This window comes from Enhydra lutris, unplaced genomic scaffold, assembly GCF_002288905.1.
Source record: "Enhydra lutris kenyoni isolate GAN:26980312 unplaced genomic scaffold, ASM228890v2 scaffoldscaffold48, whole genome shotgun sequence".
Lineage (NCBI taxonomy): Eukaryota > Metazoa > Chordata > Mammalia > Carnivora > Mustelidae > Enhydra > Enhydra lutris.
This window is the reverse complement of record NW_019154132.1, coordinates 14,841,158-14,861,445: the sequence shown is the minus strand read 5'-3', so window position 1 is coordinate 14,861,445 and position 20,288 is coordinate 14,841,158. Positions and strand designations below refer to the sequence as shown.

Below are 20,288 nucleotides of genomic sequence, written 5' to 3'. Positions count from 1 at the left end.
ACCTAACGCATGGCTAATCCGATCCTTTCCTCTTAATTTCCACTAGACTCAGTAGTTCAGCAGATATATGCATCTAGACAATTTCCAGAGGGTAACTAGAATTCTGGAGAAAGTACACAGCAGCAGCCAGGCCAAGGGATTTTTCTTTTTTCTTTTCCCCAACCTCTCGAACTACCAGGTTCTAAGAAAAAGTCATTCATCTAGTCATCCAGGAAAACCTCGAGTATGGGGGGTGGGGGTGCCACGGAAACTGAATGTAATTTCTAGAAAGGGGTGGGAGGTGGGGAGCATAACACGTGAGGTACGAAATCAGGCAGATGACCAGCAAGGGTATTTTTGTTTTTGTTTTTTTTTTTTTTTTTGGTTTTAAAACACCCCATTTACAAGCAGCATGATATAAGGTCACTGCCGCCGTTTGACTGTGAAGCCACAAACTTTATCAAACTCCCATAGCCAACTTCCCTATCAAACACTCAAGCTTATTTAGGAAAGTCATTTTAAACAAGAGGGGGGGAAAAACGGTAAATTACATTTTATGAACGATTCCTCCACCGGCGCTGGGGTGAAAACCCCACACTGATCTGTTTTCCTGAGGAGGAACACTGTTCAGAAACACCGCATTTTAATTCAACATTTTTAGGAACAGCGGTCTTCAGACACCAAAATACCACCAAATGGACTCCAGAATCTGAGGAGAGTCACTTAAAATGATCGCAGTGGACAGGAGTTACAAGCTGGCAACCCCGTGGCCAGAGCTGAGGACAGGAACAGGCTCTGTCTGGCCCAGGACGTGTTCGGGTGTGTTTGTTTTTAAGGTCAGTAAGCAGACCACGTTTAGAGACCGGGACCTGAGATAGGGAACCTCCAGAACGCAGGCTCCTCTCTGAAAACCAAGAGCCTAGGGAGGTGGGCCCGAGCCGGCTCCCCTGGGGCAAACACTGGCGTCCCTGGTTTAAGGCACCAGTATGTTCAGCCTTGGGTACTAACCTTTTCCTCGACGGCCCTTCTTCAAAATCTGAAGAACTAACATCGTTGCTAGCAGAGGACACTTGGGATGCATCGTCCTTCTCATTCTCTGACTGTTCTGACGCTGGTCCTAATCCCTTAGACTGGCCATTACCAAGGAGCCCTACAGGTGAGAAAAGGGGACAAAGACTTAAAACACATGACACAGGAAGCAGCACTTTACCACAGTTACCCCTACACCATGGCTGATGAGGCAGGACCAGAATTTGCAAAGAAGAGGATTAGAAGGTACACAGATGCCCTCCCCCTTCTGGGTGGGACACCTCATCCTACGTGAGCCCTAGGAAATCATTTCGACAGTACGAAATGCAGGCGGGATTCTGTAACCGTAACAGACTTTACGGGGTTCTTATTGACATACACAAACATCTCTCAGGGCTTGGGCTAGGAAGAAAGGCACCTCGTGTATTACCAATTCGAACTAGTCAACCTTCAAAGGCTAACAGATGTACGCGAGAAACACTGAAATCCTGGGGTGCCTGGCTGGCTCAGTAGGTGGAGCGTACAATTCTTGTTCTTGGGATTGTGAGTTTGAACCCCACATTGGGGTGGGGAGAGAGGACATTAAAATAAATCTTTAAACAAAGAAAAGAAAGAAGCTGAAATCCTTTTAGAAACTGGCTTCAGGAACCAGACAAGAGAAAGCAGAAAGCATTATTTTAGAGCCATAGTTTACGTTGTTAACTAGAAATCCTACTACACAACTTCCTCTTCATAGTAACCCGTTATATTAGGCAAATCACGTTTGCCTCTGATGGGTCTCAAAGGACAAGGCCTCTCTAGGACCTGCATGTATGAGGTCACCATGCAGAAGAGGGAGTCCTGGGGCCCCAGGATGTCCTGCTAAGTAAGGGAACTGGATAAAGGTCCCGGGGTAGGGCCTATGCCAAAGAATATGGTTAGTGTTTTAATAAGCACTGAGGCCCCACTAATGGGTGACAGCGGAATAGAAGCCTGGCCGGCCGGTCCTCCAGCACAGAGACGTGCTCACATCTAGGATTCTGGATGGAACTCGGGTGTTACCGACGGGAAGCTTGCCCCAACACAAGTATCCACAGCAACTGGCCCCCAATTTCCCGGTCGCGTGGGCATCAGACGTGGGAATCCGCAGGAATGCCTACACAGGATCTCCATTTTCACAGCCACACAAAGTATAGTGCGGCCCCTTGACTTCCGTCCTTGCAACATTTCCACCAACTCCGTGAGCAGTGAATTCCCTGTATTAAATTCCTTTTTGGTTCAGACACTTAAGACTGGTTCCGACTATTGCACTAACACTGTAGAGGTAACAGGAATCCACGTATTCGGTAAAGTCGTCAGCAAGAACGTGATTATCAGGCAACTGAACCCTGACACCGGACCTGCTCGTGCGTGCACTGCCCTGCCTGTGCGTTTGCAGCTCCTTTCTGAGGATGAGTAATACCAGAACGCCAGGAAGCCACTGTGGTGCAGTAAGGCCCGTGGCTATCACCAAGATGTGCAGCTTCTGGGGGTCAGGGCTGCAAAAACAGAAGTGAAAACATACACATCTTCCCCAAGAGAGAAAAACCGTGGTCAATTTACACCATGAGGTCAACAGGAAACAAGAACTGCATGGAAGCCAGAGTCTACGGGTAGAGGCACAGTCCATGTCACCCACTACTATAGCCATGAGTCCCATGTAGCTATTCTTTTTAATGCGTTTTTTTTTTTTTTTGAGGTGGGGGGAGGGGACAGAGGGAGAGAGAGACTCTAAAGCAAGCTCCGTGCTCAGCACAGAGCCCAATGCAGGGCTCGATCTCATGACCACAAGATCATGACCTGAGCTGAAACCAGGAGTCGCACGCTTAACCGCCTGACCCACCCAGGCGCCCCCATTCCGCGTAGCTCTTGAGCATCTGAAATCCAGCTGGTGCACAGAAGGAAATGAATTACTTTTTTTTTTATTTTAATCAACTGAGAACGGACCGGTAATTTTGTATTGATTAATTTTTGAAACATCTTTGGACAGATCCTTGGGGTTGAGTCAATTATATGAAAATTCATCTTCCCTGCCTTTAGGTTACTTCATGGAGCTCTAGAAAACTAAACCTATGTAATAGATAAGTATTAACTACATAAAATGACCTAGAACGCTTCAGTAAGGTCGCAGGGTGGGAAGAAAGCCTATGGAAAAGAGCAGGATGGGTACAGGCGGCGCTAGAGATGAAGAAACTAGGCCAGGGAGAGAAGTTGCACAAGTGAAAAGGAGACAGGTGAGAGGCCATGCTTGAAAAGGATGGGCAGTCCGAAATAAAAACGGATTCTAGAACCACATGTAAAATTGATGAGGCAGAGAAGGAGAGGCTTACTCTTGGCTGAGATCATGTTTTCCAACAGTCCACAAGCACAAAAAGGAGAATAAAGCAAGAGAGGAGGGAAAGAATGGGAGTTCATCCATGCTTTTTTCTTAATTTTTTAAGCTTTTATCATCTGTTCATTTTCTTAACACCTACCATATGCCAGGGCCCTGGGGATACAGGCACAATCGAACAAAACCTAAATTCCAGTGAGGAGGGAGCTCGACGAGCACACAGGGTGAATTGGTTAGTATGTGGAAAGAAGCAGCCTTGCACCTGGAGGGCAAGGAGAAAGTGACGGGGAGGGGGAGAGACCCAGTGAACATGAATCAGAGACGCTGACACACTTGCGATAAAAACGAGAAACCTAGAAAACCAAAGCCAAAAACAGGGGGATGGTGGTAGTGAAGGAGGGGTTGGCTTTGAAGCTGAGCTTGGATCAAGGGGGAAAAGCAAGGACCACGTGCCGTCAGGTGAAGCTGGGGCAGACACACTGCCGTGCCGTTCGGTACATGCCGCGATCTCCCGGGTGTGTCTGCTGCAGGAATAAGGAGCCCGCGTGAGCTAGCGAGTTAGCAAAGAAGAGAAAAGCTCTTCAGTGACGAGCAACACGGGCCTGCCTGCCCTTCTGACAAGAATGATCTCCGCAGATTCTCAAAGTGAAGCTCAAATCACAATCACTGGCCCAAACACAGTCCCCGAGACCCCTCACCCCCACCGTGTCCTAGTCTAACGAGTTTGCACGGGCTGCCAGCAAGGCCTGGACTGGTCTGGGGAACATCTTGAGAACCATTACCCGAGGGCAAAGCCAGGTTCAAGGCGGGAGGAGACCTGAAGACACCAGGATGCTCGGGGCCAAGTGTGAAGCAGAGGGGAGGAAACCAATTCTGATGGTGCCATTTATGACGACCTAAATGAAAGTCAGGCATCCGAACCGCAAAGTTCTCTTGGGACATTCTTCTACTTTTTACCAGGGATTTTGTGAAGGCAAAGAAGATTGCTTGCACAGCTTATCACACAGCTCTAAGGAGTCGGTTAATGACAGATTCGGGCGGGGGGGGGGGGAACAAGAAAAGTAACAAAAAGTAACAAAAAAAGAAAATAAGTAACTGGGGGGAAAGAAAGCATTCGTGTCTAAGAGGCGTCAATGTAAAAAGTAAAAAGGCACAGGATGGTCCTCCCCTCCAGAACTCGACTGTCCAATGTGCAAATTCAGGGAAACTGGACTGTGCAATTTTACAAGGAAACCAGGAACTTGAACTGACTGTACGTGAGCTCATGAGGCTCGCGGGGGAGACAGAAGCAGGCAGGATGCTCTATGAACCCACCTTAAGGCGTGCTTGAGCTACATGAAAACCACTGAAAGTAGTGCTGGGTCCACTGCCCCAAGCCCTCCACCGGACTAATGGTATCTCCGGAGAACGCCAAAGTTTCCTCTTTTCCGAAGATTAGCAAGGACGGTTTGCCTTCCAGATTAGGAAAACTGGGGCCCACACAGAGGCAGTCACCGCCTGTCAATGTAAACTGAAGGAACTCAGCCTTTCGTGGCCTAAGTGGCAAGACCCATCTGTTCTGCATACAGTGTCCTTCTGCAATTTGAAGACGCCCGTCCTGTAGAGAGAATACTTACATTCATTTTTAGTGAGGCAGTCTACAGGGTTGGACAAAGGCATGCCCACTTCCACCTGGCTCTCCCCACCCAGCCCATTCTCACACCTCCTCTGTACTAGCTACCTTATTTCATCCTGAATGTTTTAGTCCAACTCCTACTGCCTGCCCAGTCCGGAAGAGCCAGGTCAGCAAGACGGACTAGGATGCCACAGGGCAGAAGAGCCATTACCAGAAAAGGAGACAAGCTAATGTGTGTTGCCTTTTCTTCTCGCTAACAAAGCCCTGCCATCAATTTTTTCAATTATTCTTTTTAGTCGATGAGAAATAACGGAACAGCATCCCCTCCTTCAAACACACGAGCTGATTTTCTTTTCCCAAACCCCTCCCCCGATCACCACGAACCTTCGCTGGGAGAGGAGGTTACACGGAGAAAATTGAATGGCCCAAAGATCCTGTTTTCCCCACACGAGCAATTGTTCCCCTCTATTAATATTCAGTAGGTTGAACTTAAATTAAGCCACGTCTATTGTCTTTCACAAAAGCAATAAATATGAGCTGAAAATTCCAAACCACTGTGGGGGAAGGCAGCTTGGGGACTGCCTGCAACCTTGGCTAGCCACCAGGGGTGGACAGGGGCAGCGGGTCCCAGGCCCGAGACCACCTGGCCACCGCAGGCAGCGGTGCCCATCCTCACAAGCTGAGAACGCCCAAAAGGATCCAGTACAACAGAACCGGGCCAGCATATTCCGGAGCCCTTCAGCCCATCTCCAAAATTAGCAAAAAATGACAAGGCTCTCCATTCAAGGCAACACACCAAACTGGCTTCTTTTCTAAGCCTGAAGCAGCAGCAGCAGCAGCAAGAGGGTAAGAAGATTTCCTATCCCTGGAAGACTGGAGATGTAGGAGCCTCATCTCCCTCTTGTCTTCACACTAGAAGGAGGGGGGCGAGTTTATGAACATGGCCAAGGACCCCGTTAGCTCCAGAAGTCCAGCTTAAGCAACTGACAGGGGCTACAGATTTCAGAATACTGACATCAAGAGAGAAGGGAATCTTTTTCTAACACTGGAACACACACACACACACACACACACACACACACACACACACACACACTTAGAATGTGCAGCCCTTGTAATTCCATGTTTTAGACACAAAGAAGTTTCACCAGCCTTCCCATTAGCTCCACGTACATGACAGAATACAAAACCAAAAGGGGAAAAAAAAAAGAAATTGAACCCCTCTGTTTCACAAAAAGCAGTACCTCAAGATGGGTTCGAGCAAAGGGGGAAAAAATAAATAAATGAGGAGATCTCTGAAGCGATTCCCTAGCTTCCAAAACATCTGGAGCACACCAAATGCATTAGCATATTAGGGAGAGCCAATGGATTTGGCTTTGTTGTAGAAGAGATACACAAAAGGTAATTCTGTATTATACAGCCAATGCCCGTCTGTCACCCCGTCACTGGGAGACAAGGTATCACATTACATATTAAACAGTCAAGCATCCAAAGAGAGCTTTCATTTGCAGAGAGAGAGAGAGAGAGAGAGAGAGAGAGAGAGAGAGTGTGTGTGTGTGTGTGTGTGTGTGTGTGTGTGTCGGGGGATGGGGAATGGCTGTAGCACTTTGACTTGAGAGAAAAATGATCACAACAGCCCCCTTGGTTGAGGCAGGACCCTGTCTCAGATAATCAGAATGCAGAGTCTGCTAGTGAAAATAAAGTCTGTTTTTCACTCAAATATTTAAAGAAAAATTTGTGGACTGTTTGTTTTTTTTTGTTTTGTTTTGTTTGTTTGTTTGTTTTTGCTTTGGGATGCCAGGGGGGGAATGTGGGCTCAGGCCAGCCTCACGGGTTCAACAGGAATACAGAGTCTGAACCCAACGGGACACGCTTGGGTCAGCAGCTAAGCTTTTGGAAGGATGCTCGGGTTCCAGGGAAGGGGATGAGCAGGGCAGAAAGGTCTGCGAAGCTAAGCCCAGGCTGGTCCATGGACAATCCCCCCGATCAGAAGGCAGAGGTGGACGAGAACAAATGACAGTCTCGAGGCGCCACACTCATGGTCAACAGAGCACTAATCAAAGTGGGTCGAATACCTCCGCGTATGCGAGGTAATAATCCCTCCCCTCAGGAGCACGGCCCCCAAGCAGACAGGGCTCCCCTTTGTCTACTCGCAATCGGCTACGGAGATTTCCCATTCCAACCCACAAAATGGAACCCAAAAATAACACCAATGACTCTCAGAAGAGCCCCAAGATAAAGAGACAACAGGGGTTTTTGTCAGTTTACACTATTGGGTAAACAGACAGATAAGGCCCCAAGAACCCTTTCCCAGCACCAATCTTTCCCCATGAAAGAAACCTTCTTGGGCAATATAAAGGTACCTTCCACGCTCAGGTTTTTGAAAAAAGGTGTTCCATTTAAAACAAACAAACAAACAAACAAAAAACCTGACACGGTACTAATTAATTAACATGGAAAAGTTGGGCCACTAGGTAGGGAAGGCCAATGTCAGATTCTACCCCATTTTTCTTATTTTAGAATCAAGCGCACGGCTACCTCTGAGACAGTCAAGTGGAAAGAGAGACAGGACCCTTGAGCCCAGAAGGGATTTCCTCACCTTGAGGCATAAAGGAGGGAGCCAGGAGACACTTACACACAGGAAGGGCGACCACATTGCTGTGAACACTAAAATGGGCCCTGCTCTAGCGGTCTAAACCCCAAAGGAGTGAACACCACCTAGGCAAAAGACCTCTCCCTCCCACATCCTGACCAGGAGGCACAAGAAGAAAGAAAACAATCCTCATGGAGGGGCTCCAACCCCCACCACCGCAGAGCCACAGTTGGACTTCATTTGGTACAGAAAGCAATTACTCACTCACTCACTCACTCACTCAGTGGGAAAGATCCAGGATCTCTAGTTCCTGGACCAGCCGTGGGAGCTACTGGAACTATGATGATCACAATGGCAAGCAAACTGTGCCGTGAATTTTGCAACAACTCCTTTACTTCTTCAGGGTAAAGGGCTCTTCCTCCTTACATTGTCCCTCTTTTCCCTCATTCCTCGTCCTTACCATGAATTTTACAGCATAACAGGTAGAATAGCTTGAATAATAATCACAATGACAACAAATGAAATAGAAACATCTACACTGCCCCACAAGGAGCTCCTCTCTCTACTTTGGCATGAAAGCATCCATAAATCCCCACCCCAGGCCTTAACCCCATCCCAATACCGTATTGATTTTACACTGTCAAACCAGGCGAAAGCATGCCCACCAGGCCACCTAGTTATAACTGTCCATCCAAAGCACGAATCCTTGGAATCCCCTAGGACATGCAACTCAAGCTTCTGTCAACTGTGCAAATGGCCCAGGACTGAACACCCCAGAGGTCAAACACCACCTTCCACATTCCAAAGAAGAGGGATTAAAGACAGATGCTGGATTTAGGTCTGTGTGGAGACGGAGCTGGAGAACAATGGCATCACTACAGAGCATGAACTTGGGAGTCACACACAGCAGAGGTAAACACGGGGCATTTCTAGAGAAATTCTTTTAGATAGATCAAGGAGACCCAACACATGCAAAGTTTTACGTTCAGATAACTGGACATGCCGAAAAATCAGAATTTTTTTTTCCCCAAATAGTGCAATTTGCACTTGTCAAAGGCAGATTTCCACATACCTATTCAACAAATTCTCAGAGAGCTGGGGAACCTTTAAAAAACCGCCTATGCCTGTGCATTTATCTTTATTTATCAGCACTTACATTTACCCCACAGATGCGTTACCAAAAGACACAGGCTCTCAAATATTAACAGGTCTCTACAAAGTTAGGCAAAGCTGGCTTCAACTCAGATCAACAAACCACATAAAGTTACTAGTCCGTGGACTAGTCTGTGCTGATAAACAGGCACCGCTCCAAATACTGTGTCCTAACATCCCAGTTTGTAAAGAAGAGCCACACCCTTAGCCCTAAACCCTCTCTGGCTGCTTTGACTCCCCTAATACAATACAAATGGACCCCAGAGAAGTCCTCCATTCCCTTGTGTTTGTAGCACTGTAGGATGGACGTCGGGGAGGGATGGACGGTTCTGAGGGCCCTCATGACCTCACTCACAAATCAAACTGCACACCCACTCTTCAGATGAACAGACTAAGAAAGAATTAAGCGGGCTATTCGAAGCAAAAAATCATCATCACAATAATAATAAAGAGTAATTTTTAAGGTGCTGACAGCAAGGAAGTTCAGAGAGGCCTACTACCTCCCAGAGCAACATTCTTTCTCATACCGAAATCTAAGGGAAGCAACACAAAAAGAACTCGAGGCATACGGCCACAGAACCTGCAGAGACCGGAGGCACCTCAAACTGACAGTTCCTAAAATTCATTTGTGTTTACAGCGAGTAATGCAAACCTAATGCAAACCCCGATTCATGCAGGAAAGGTGGGGGTGGGGGAGGGGAACTGAGAGCACTCTTGAGTTTTCAAGCTTTCAGGGCTGACCTAGAAGCACCCAGCATCCATGTCCGTGCCTCAGTTTCCTCCGTCTATGGAGGAAGGAAGACAAGAGATACAAAGTATTAAGGGAAAGGAAACCATGCACACTGCTGATAAAAGAAACCAGAGCTGCGGTGAGGATGAACTAATTAACTTTAATCAAACATCTATTTTTAAATGCTGGGAAATGATCACATAAACTGGCAATAAAATAAAGGGACCAACCATAGCCGGATGGCGTTCAGTCCCCAGAGAAACGTCTCAATTCATACAAGCCTAGCTAAAACTGCAGATTTGGCCAAAATGGTCAACAGAGCTGAATGCTTTAAGAACGACATTAATTCTCTCTTGTAAATTTCCACAGTGCCTTTCCAGGAGCCACCACTGCCCCCAGGGAGGATATCAAAGCTCAAAGAATATTAATATCAAGCAATCGCAACACTTTCCACATACTCCTATGTATACACGCATAGACAGCTAGATATATCCAGCACCTTGCCATCCATAATGGATTTAATCAGGACCCCAGTAGGGGGAAAAAAACCACAAAAGGCCTATTTCTCCAACAAAAGCCATAGCAGCCTCAAACAAACCTAGAGCTATTTGGTTTTTATTTTATTTATAGGAACAGACCTTCTATCCCAGGTTCCTCAAGATAAGCCACCAAAACCTGCACCTGACAGACCCGTGGAGCAGCCATCCTCAGAGCCGGATCATTGCAGAGAGACAGAGAGGAAGGAGGACAGAGGGAGGGCAGGAGGGAGGAGGGAGGGCGAGCGCGGCGAGGCAGGCTCCAGAGCACTTGTCAACAATCCTCCCCAGTACGTAATAAGCAGGCGGCGAGCACATTCCGCGCGGCAATAGGACGGCCGCCGAGCAGCCCTGGGCCCGGGAGGGGGAGGGGAGGCGCCAGGGAGGGAAGGTTATTTATGGGCAGGGGAGGGAACCCAACCCCCCAGAGGAGGGGTCTGGGGCGCCTTCTCCCCTTCCTGATAAATTGAGAGGAAAGGGGAAAAAAAAAAAAGGTGGGGGGAGGAAAAGAGCCACTGGCTTTTCTCTCTCTAGGCAAAGCAATTCTCCCAATCTGCAATGCAGACAAATCCTTATTGGAGAATTTCTGACACCGGGTGGAGATGAGGAGGCTCCGGAGAGACAGGACACCTCTGATGGAAAGGGGGGGGTCAGTTTAATGGTCTGCCAGAGCGCCCCCTCCATGCACACATTCCACCCGCGCACAGCCCCCCCCCTCGGAGGGGGGTCCGTGGCACATTTTCAATGGCATCCCTTTTTAATATCATAATCTGTGTCATTCAGCACTTGCCTTTTATTTATTTGTATTTGTTTTTTTGGCTGGGAGACCTGGGCAGAGATCCAGACAGACTGCAGAAATCTCGTTCCACAGGCTCCTCCTCCTCCAGCCGCCCCCCCATCCCCTCCCCCCCCATCTGGGCAACCAGGGTGCTTTATTACTTCTGGGATGAACGCAGCCCCCCCACCCCGCCATCGTCCTCCCCGCCCCCCAGCACAGGATGGCCCTCCCCCACGCACCTAAATTCATCTCATCTAATAACACAGAAGCTGTTTCTCCTCATTGTTTCTGGAGGGTCTGTCACAGAACAGGCTCTGTGGTGTGGCAGCTGGGGTGGGGGCCGGCAAGACTCCAACAAGGCTGGCCAGCTCCTGGCCCAGATGACTGGAGCATGCATCTCTCTTCATTTGTCATAAAGCTATTTGATTTTAAAAATCAATTCTTTCAAAGCTTTAGAACTTCAGATGGAAATTATGATGTCCAAAACACATGCTCTGAACAACAATCCACACCCTCCTTATGCCTTTCCATGGGGGGCGGGGGGGCATGCCATCAAAGATCCCGCATGCTAAACTGGAGTTTTACCTCAGATTCATCCAAGGGAGCTGGGAGAAGAAAGGCTCTCACTATTACTTTTAGTTCAGTGCTGTCTAACCACCGAATGAACCCCTCATGGGCTTTACACACGCTGAGTTACAGAGACCTCCCCGAACCCCTCAGAGCGGGTACCACATTCGCTTATGTGCATCTAGCCCACAGTTACCCAGGGCTGGTGATTATTCTTTCCATGAGGGCAGTCTCCTGTTGCCTAAATCACCAGGGCATAGCTACCTGCCTCACTTTTAAACAAAGAAACGAAAAAAACATCAGGAGGTTGGTGGGGGTCTTTCCTGATTTCTACCCGCTATCCATTCACTTTAAAATCAGAATTACAGGCGGGGCCTTAGGGAGCATCTTCTACAACCCCCCACTTTACTGATGGGCACAGGGAGGCTTAGGCAGGTTCAGGTTCATAACCAAGATCAGAGCTAACTCCTTTTAGGGTTCTCAACTGAAGGTCATCCAAGAATTCCAGGGTGCCTGGGGACCAGAACAACCTCATGATACAATTTCCCTGGAGAAGTCACAGGGTTAAAAAATCCCTCACAAATCCTATCCTGCCCTGTGTGGAAGCCTGCAGAGCAAAACCTCATCCAGTTTTCTCCAGTGCAGTATCGTCCTGTAATGTCGAACAACTGTTTGGCCCACATCCCACCGCAGCATAAGTCATACACAGTCAATTAAAGAATGTTTAAGGGATGACTGTTTGGCTTTTTTCCTCTTCTTTCTACTGGGACTGGTCTTTCGGCACCCTCGGTAATCAAAAGCACCCAACCCAGAACTGGAAATACGGGATGGTAATTCTGAGAAAGGTAAGGAAGACAGCAAGAACCACAAAACCTAAAATGACAGGCCAGAAGCCCAGTCTGATGGTCACGTATGGCACAGGTCCTCCTCAACGTCCCAGCTCTGCCACCCCCAATGGGAAAGGGTACAGAGCCCTCAGCTCGCCCGAGGGAAGCAGTGTCTGCTTTATTTTTTGTCTCTGTTCTCCCTGACTTCACGGCTTCTTCCCTTCCCACTGCCTGGAAAGTAACTGGGTGCTTAAATGTAAAAAGGTGAGACCTCACAGAGTGTTGGTCCTGACTGAGTTTACTTCCAAGACCATCTCTCAGGATCAGATCGTGCACTCCACACTCCCCTAAAATATACGCTAAGTCAGACCCCTGTGTGTCCACTCTGACCTGTGCTCTGGTCGGGAAGAGAGCTGAAAACCTCTGGCCTGTAAAATTCAGCAGGTTTTGGACTGTTTGGATGAAACGCTGGTTCACCAAAGAGAAAACACATCGAAAGAGATGGACTAACAGCAGCCTCTGGGGGACACATAACAGAACTGAAAACCGTGTCCTGTTTTTCAATAAAAATACAACTTTCAATACTGAAAATCTGAGCTACAGAGGGTAGAGAGGCAGGGTGAGGCCCACAAGGGCTGCGGCTCTGTTCCAAGGTGGTATGATTGACAACACCATCAGCTCAGTTTCCACATTCAAAGATCAGAGCAAGTTCTAAGTTTTGAGTGAAGATTCCCCAAATGTCACCCTCCTCAGTCCTCCTGTTTTAGTTTAATATAAAGAAGATCTATAATCCCATGGCCAAACCCAGTTACTAAAGCATTGTCTATATGCCTTATCTATAAATATACATATAGATTATCTATATATCTACATGCTTCCGCCTACCCCACTTCTTTATTTAAGTATATATAACTGTGCTATGTTCTTTCACTGTGCTTGATTATGAACTGCACAAAGAGGATACTGCTCGGGGTTGGGGGGGGGGTAACCTGGGTGGATCAGTGGGTTAAGCATCCAACTCTTGGCATTGGCTCAGGTCATGATCTCAAGGTCGTGGGATATGGCCACACATTGGGCTCAGTGCTCAATGCAGAGCCTGCTTCAGATTCTCTGCCTTTCCCTCTCCTGGCTCATGTGGGCACATGCTCAGCCGCGTGTTCTCTCTGTGCGCGTCTCTCTCAAATAGATAAATACTTCAAAAAAAAAAAAAAATACTGCTCCGTGTGAAGTCTCAGGGGATTTATTTTTCCCCCAACTCAACATGAGGTTACTAAGATCATCTATCCACGATCTTGCTTAGTCTTTGCTCGTTTTCACTGTTGTTCATCACACTCCACTGTATGAATATTCCACACTTTGATTATCTCGTCCAAGGGCATCTAAGCACTGCCAGTTTGCTGCTATCACGAACCAGGCTGCAAACTTCCTTCTGCTCGTCCCCTGGAAAACATGCACTGGAGTTTCTCTGGGATACACACCTAGAAGTGCAACTGTTGGAAACTCTTGAATATGCAACAACAAATTTGCCGGTTAATGGCAAACTAGTTTCCAAAGGAGGCATCGATGTTGGCCAGTCCACCACCATCACTGTAATCTCTCAGTGCTAAAACAGAGAGACCTATTCACTTAGGACTCTAGAGAACAAGGTACTTTCACCAGCTATTTCTAAAGAGATGAGCATTATCCAGAAGGATCTCCTATCCTAAGAAATGCTATGCAGCCAGCCAGCTACACGGCCACCATCCACCTAACGATCACCCAAACACCGGGACATCTGAGAACATACTTCGCTGCTGAGAGCTTCAGAACAGACGACCCTGGCGGCACATATCCAACCGTCTCATGACCTCTGAGTTGGGCCAACTCCAGCAGCCCCACCAGCTGCACTTTGCATTTTAAAGATCTAGGACTGGGACAAACCCCAATCGAGGCTGTGGATAAAATGTGAGAGAGCAATCCCTTGCACGTCTTCATCAAATTTGGTATCTAATAGTGCTGTGCTGATTAATTACAGAAGCTGCTTCATAAGCATTTAGACTTGTTTTATTCATGTATCCAATCAAGGAAGTCGGCTTATCTGGAGAGCTGGGACCGAACTCGGAAAAGGAAAGACAAGCCTTGAGAAGTAAGAGCAGGTCTCCAAATACTCCTTATCATCCATGATCTGCTTCCAAAAACTCTCCCATTTCCGGCCCTCTGTATGTGACTGCATACAAAAGGTGGCACCTTACCCACCCAACACGCCCGCCCCCTAGAACAGCACTACAAAGGATTAGAGTGGAGTGGGCTGCCGTGTGTTCATGTATGCACAGAGGGTTTTAATGATCACACTGCATTAGCCATGTCCTCATAAAGACAGATGTGATCTCGGCTAAATTACACAGTATTGATCACACCACCTACGTTATGATTAAAAGCCAGCGCAAGAAAAACCGACCCATGGGGCTAATATTTGACTCTCAAAAATATTAAGCTTGGACCCTTTACAGCAGCCAGCATAATAATAAATGGTACTTTGTTAGTCTTCTGCTTAAATAAAAGTTAATACACTGGCGGGGCGCCTGGGTGTCTCAGTGGGTTAAGCAGCTGCCTTTGGCTCGGGTCATGGGGATTGAGCCCCGCGTTGGGCTCCAAGCTCAGCGGGAAGCCTGCTTCTCCCTCTCCCTGCAGCTCTGCCGACTCATGTGCACTATCATTCATAAATAAATAAGTAAATAAATAAATAAATAAAATCTTTAAAAAGGAAAAAAAGTTAATACACTGGCAATATACCAAGCAGAACTGGGTACACACGGAGTCTGGCTTGGACTCCTTCCAAGAGGGCTTGGTAATTCCTGAAGAAACAACAGCGTTCGACTCTGTAATGTGTGTGGTTGGCCCCATAGCCAACTTGACTTCAAGGCCATGCTGTACAATTATAAAATAATACCAATAATTACAAGAACACAGTAGGGAGATCGAGGCTGGGGGGCTGTATATTAACTAGTGAAACTTGGTTGCTACGGATTTCCTTACTAGTACCACTGAGATGGTACTACAACTAAAGCAGGAAGTTCAAGGTAAGGAGCTACTAGAAAGGACCATGTGCCATCAGACTTTACGATCTGGTAAACATCTAGCCCTAAGAACCTTGATGGTTCCCAGTACACACAGCACGATTTGGACAAGGCTGCCTGGTTCTAAGTCTAACTCTTCATCAAGTGTGTGAACTTCAGGAGAGAATCAGGGAAAACCCTGTTTCCTCTGTTAAATACACGTAAGGACAACAAATTGGTTAAATCAAGGCATTAAATTAATTATATACGTAAGAGGGTTAATGGTACCTAATCACTTTATAAGTGCTACCTCGATGCCTTAATAAACTTTGGTGGTAATCAATTACAGAATTTTTTTTGTCAGATATCGACTTTTAATTATTTGGTTATAAAAAGACAAGATAAAATAAGCCCTGGGCTTCAATATATTTTTTTAAATGATTTGGGTAATGGATTTATACAAAGGTAAACACAGAAATGATGCCAAGTTAGAGGAGATTAGCAGCGTTGAGATTATTTTGAAAACATGCCCCACAGATGTATCCAGTAAAACTCAACAGAATTGCAACATGGCCATTTGACCTACTTTAGAAGACTGAATAATGGAAAACTATATTTGAGAAGAACTAAAACAGCTGACTCAGGTCACAACGAAAGAATGTTGATCTCAAATCTGATTCTGACAAAACCCATACTCCCTTACGCTGCTAGGATGGGAACAAACTGGGAAAAAAAAAAATATTTCTAGAGAGCAACTCGGTGATAGATGCCAATTTTTAAAAGTCTGTAATTCAGCAAGTTTGCTTCTAAAAAGGCATACTAGGATACAAATCAGAGAAACAAAGATTTATGTGCAAGGATTTTCACATATTTTAACAATTCTGTTGGTCCTTTTACTGGTTCAAATTCTATCAGCATCCAGTTTAAAAAAAAAAAAAAAAGTGGTGCCTGGCTGGCTCAGTCACTAGAGCATGTGTGACTCTTAATCTCAGGGTTAGGATTCAAGACCCACATTAGGTATAGAGACTACTTAAAAATAAAATCTTTAAAAAAATAAATAGGGGTGCCTGGGTGGCTCAGTGGGTTAAGCCTCTTCCTTCAGCTCAGGTCATGATCTCGGGGTCCTGGGATCAAGCCCCACAACAGATTCTCTGCTCAGTGGGGAGTCTGCTTCCCCCTCGAGGTCTCTCTGCCTGATTCTCTGCCTACTTGTGATCGTTGTCTGTCAAATAAATAAATAAAATCTTTTTTAAAAAAAAATAAATAAATAAGAATTTTATTATTTTTTGGCATCAGCTTCCTAAGCCATGTGAAAGACCAACAGTGGTTTGGTTTCCAACCTGATGGGCCCCCATGATGGCACACGAAGGCACAGGCAGAGCGGGATCCTGTGTGTATGGCAATGGACACATTCCCTTAACTTGGTCCCTCAAGCCTTTGACTTCACACAGGCTGTTCCCACTTACGGAATATTCTCTCCTCTCTGTCTGGAAAGTTCCCGCTCCTCCTCCTGGTAAGCCTTCAGGGATCCCCACCACCTGCTCTGCAAGCACTCTGTTCCAGGTAATACCCACCGTGACAAGCAACTGTCTACAGAACTGTCGGGTTCTTGGAACAAGAGGATTTCGTCTCAGGGCACCTAGCTGGCTCAGTTCGGGGAGTGTGGGAGGGACGCTCGTTCTCAGGGTCATGATGTGGAGATTACATAGATTTTTTAGTTTTTTAAAAGAAGATTTAATCTTGCTCATCTATCTTAACCCTCAAAACCTAGCATGCGCCTAGAGAAAATAGCTGAGACCCAATAAACACTGTTCAAAGAACCGTTTGTTCCTTGAGGCCATTTCAGTGTCTCCAAAGCCGGACACGCTCTTCCCTTGGAGGCCCCCTTTCCCAACTTCCAAGCATTCAAAGGCACCCCTCTCCTCCCGAAGAGGGAAGAATTCCTTAGCTCTTTGTGTTTGGAAGTTACCTGGCTAGGAACACATCTTATAATTTGTAATACGCTGGTTTTTCAGCATTTACGGATTTAAGAAGGAAAAAAAAAAAACACTCCTTAATTTTGAAGATTTTAAAGAGAGCAATTAACCTAGGGACAGGAAAAGCAGAGGGCAAAAGAGAATCTCTAAGCCTCCCCAAAGAGCCTCAACATGGGGCTCGATCTCATGATCCTGAGATCAGGACCTAAGCCAAAATCAAGAGTCAGATGCTTAACCAACTATGCCACCCAGGTGCCCCAAGAATTCTTAGCCTAGGAAAAAGATCTAACCTTCAGATTTTCAGGTGAAAAAAAAAAAAAAAAAAATTTATGAACACTATTTAATACTCACTAACCTTCATGTCATGTTTTCTTAACGTTCAATCCCTTTAGTAATTTCAATGCTAAAGTCCTTTGCTTTATTAGAGTCAATGATTTCTTCCTGTCTGTAATAAAACTGTTCTGGGTCTTACTCAAAGATCTGCCTTTTATACCCTGCTGAGCTAGAGGAATTCATTTTGTTACTCCCATGTTCAAACAAAAGCCAAAAGTAACTACAATTCTTCCACCATTTTCACGATGCGGAACTACATCGGTCTTTTAACAATTCTGTGTATTCTTTGTGGTATTTTCCTTAAAGGCTTCACGTGCCATGCCAACAACTTCTGAATACGGAATAGGATAGAGATAAGACCCATTTTAAAAAGGAAAACCAAAAATCACACTTTCCAATACTTAGGAACATGAGGGAAAGACTGACAATGTTTTGAACTGCAGAGATTCTAGTGCATGAAATACATAACAGGGTTTTAAAAATACAAGGGTACAGAAAGTAGACCCGAGGAAATAAAACAAATTAGTGATTTTTTTAAATAGTATTCTGCCCAGCAGCAAGTATTCCAACTTTCTGAAATGTCCACATTTTCTACAACGAATTACTTTATTAACACAGAGAAAGGGGGATTTTAATGATTCTTCAAATGGTATCACTAGGAAAGCAGGGGTTTTGCCCAGACAGAACTAGTACTGATCACAGAAAGAAGTACTCCATCAAAGAAGTTATACATGGCGCACGTAAAGATCATTCAGTTAAGCGTCCGACTCTTGTATGGAGATCTCAGGGTCATGAGTTCAAGTCCCACCATGGGCCCCACCCTGGGTGTGGAGCCTACTTAAAAAAAAAAAAAAAAAAAACAACAACAACAACACCACCACCACCAAGTTATATGAAATGTGGACTCACACGGAGCTAACAAAAAACGAATCAAGTGAAGAACAGCAGACATGCCAACTCCAGTACTGTACTGCTATACCGAAGTCTGGGGTAACAGAAATACCACGACATGAATACCATGGGCAGAGGTACTCTCAAATTGGCCAACATACTGTGTGTGAATAAACAGGCACTTGTTTTCACGTGGTCAGCACTGCCTACATATACAACACACCATAAGGTAGCTAAAAGTGTGTTCCTAAATTGAACTACACCTGTGATCTAGAAAGACCTCCCGCCGCCAAAAACCACCACCACCACCAACAACAGACCGAGCTCAAGAACAAAAGCTCAGAATGGGACCGCTATGCTCATCCTGTCTCTACAGCTATGCTTGTTCATGTGGTACCCTGTCATCATATATGTATGTATTTTTTATTAGAACTGATCAGACCAGGTCTCAGGGTCCTGGGATCGAGTCCCGCATCGGGCTCTCTGCCAGGCGGGGAGCCTGCTTCCCCCTCTCTCTCTGCCTGCTTGTGATCTCTGTTAAATAAAACTTAAAAAAAAAAAAAAAGAACTGATTGGACCAGCCAGTTATCAAGGACTCGTGGACTCTGAAGTGGCTAGTGGCTCCCGTATAGGACAAAGCAGATACACAGCATTCCCCGCGTTCTGGAAAGTTCTACATCTACAGATTTGGGATGGGCGTCGTCTCAAGACCCTGTGGCCACATCTGTGGGCAGCAGCAGTCCCTCTGCCTCTCTGCCGTCCCCCGCGAGAGCTCAGACCCAGTAAACAGGGCAAGTCTGACACACGGGGACGGCTGTCCAGGCGGCAGGGTGAAAAGCAGAGGGGAGCCGATGGAGCGGCAAGCTGACAAACGCCCTTCAGTTCAGCAGCAGATGGCTCCTGGTAGCATCAGTCTAGCTTTGAGACGTGGGGAGAAGGGGAAAACGCAGGTTAGAACCTTTATCAAAAAAGCCATGCGCTTATTCAGTAAACCAGACACTACAGGCAAACTTTTGCAAAGCCATTACCCCCAAAAGGTGGTTTTTATCATGGAGGATTGTAGGCAATTCTGATGGAGCTTCAGGGCAAAAGGCCAGGAATCACCAGTTAATACTCATGAACAAAGTGCTGCATGAAATTGTTCAGAGTTAGACGCATATTTTGCTATCCTTGAGACTACAGGCACAAAGAAGGGTGTAAATCCACATACAGAGGACTCTCGGATCGCTGCTTGGCTCACGCGGGCGTGTGCGGCGCGCACGCACGCGCACGCGCACACACACACACACACACACACACCCTCCAAAAAGACACCATCAGTGCAGCGGGAGTGGAGGGATGGGGAAAGCTTTGCACACCACAGGAGAGAATCAGAGGTCACAGAGGATGCCTGTCCTTTACTTTATCTGCTTTCTACTCCCCACCCCGCAAATTCTGCCAAAGCACCCGAATATTTCCTACCCTGACCGCCAGTGGTAGCATCTAGCAGTCAGGAAGACCCTGAACAGGCCATAAAGAGTCAATCAGTCGTCTCTGAAACAAAACGAAATGGGACAAAGGGATGTCTCGTGTTCCACTTGACATAAGAAACCCGCTCACAATGGTCCCCAGTTCCTTGTACAACTAGACCTCCAATGACGTCAGTGCTCATGACAGCCTATTACAACATACCAATTTTCTCGATGCATCCAATATTACTTTAAGTGGCTAGAATCCAGGAACTGCGGTTTAATGATCTGACAGATTGCAATGTCAATGGTTATATAACACAGCCTCCGTCACTTCTAAAACAGCTGCTGCAAATATAGAAGCCCTGAAATTGTCTTTCCTTGACCCTAACCTCAAGTTGCACTAGCATGCTGATGTACTCCCACAGTCCCTCTCTCTCTCTCTCTCT

The 20,288-nt window shown here is 46.4% G+C and overlaps 1 protein-coding gene across 2 annotated transcripts in view; it reads right to left on the bottom strand.

Annotated features, from left to right (window-relative positions):
• Positions 1–20,288, bottom strand: part of LOC111156647 (jumonji and AT-rich interaction domain containing 2) — a 258,693-nt gene that overhangs the window by 103,316 nt on the left and 135,089 nt on the right. Inside the window, exon 3 of one of the 2 annotated variants that reach the window (XM_022517658.1) lies at positions 988–1,129. The exons of the other annotated variant lie outside the window; for it this stretch is intronic. Coding sequence (XP_022373366.1) covers positions 988–1,129 — 142 coding nt within the window. The remainder of the gene's footprint in view (positions 1–987; positions 1,130–20,288) is intronic. 2 annotated transcript variants of the gene reach the window in all.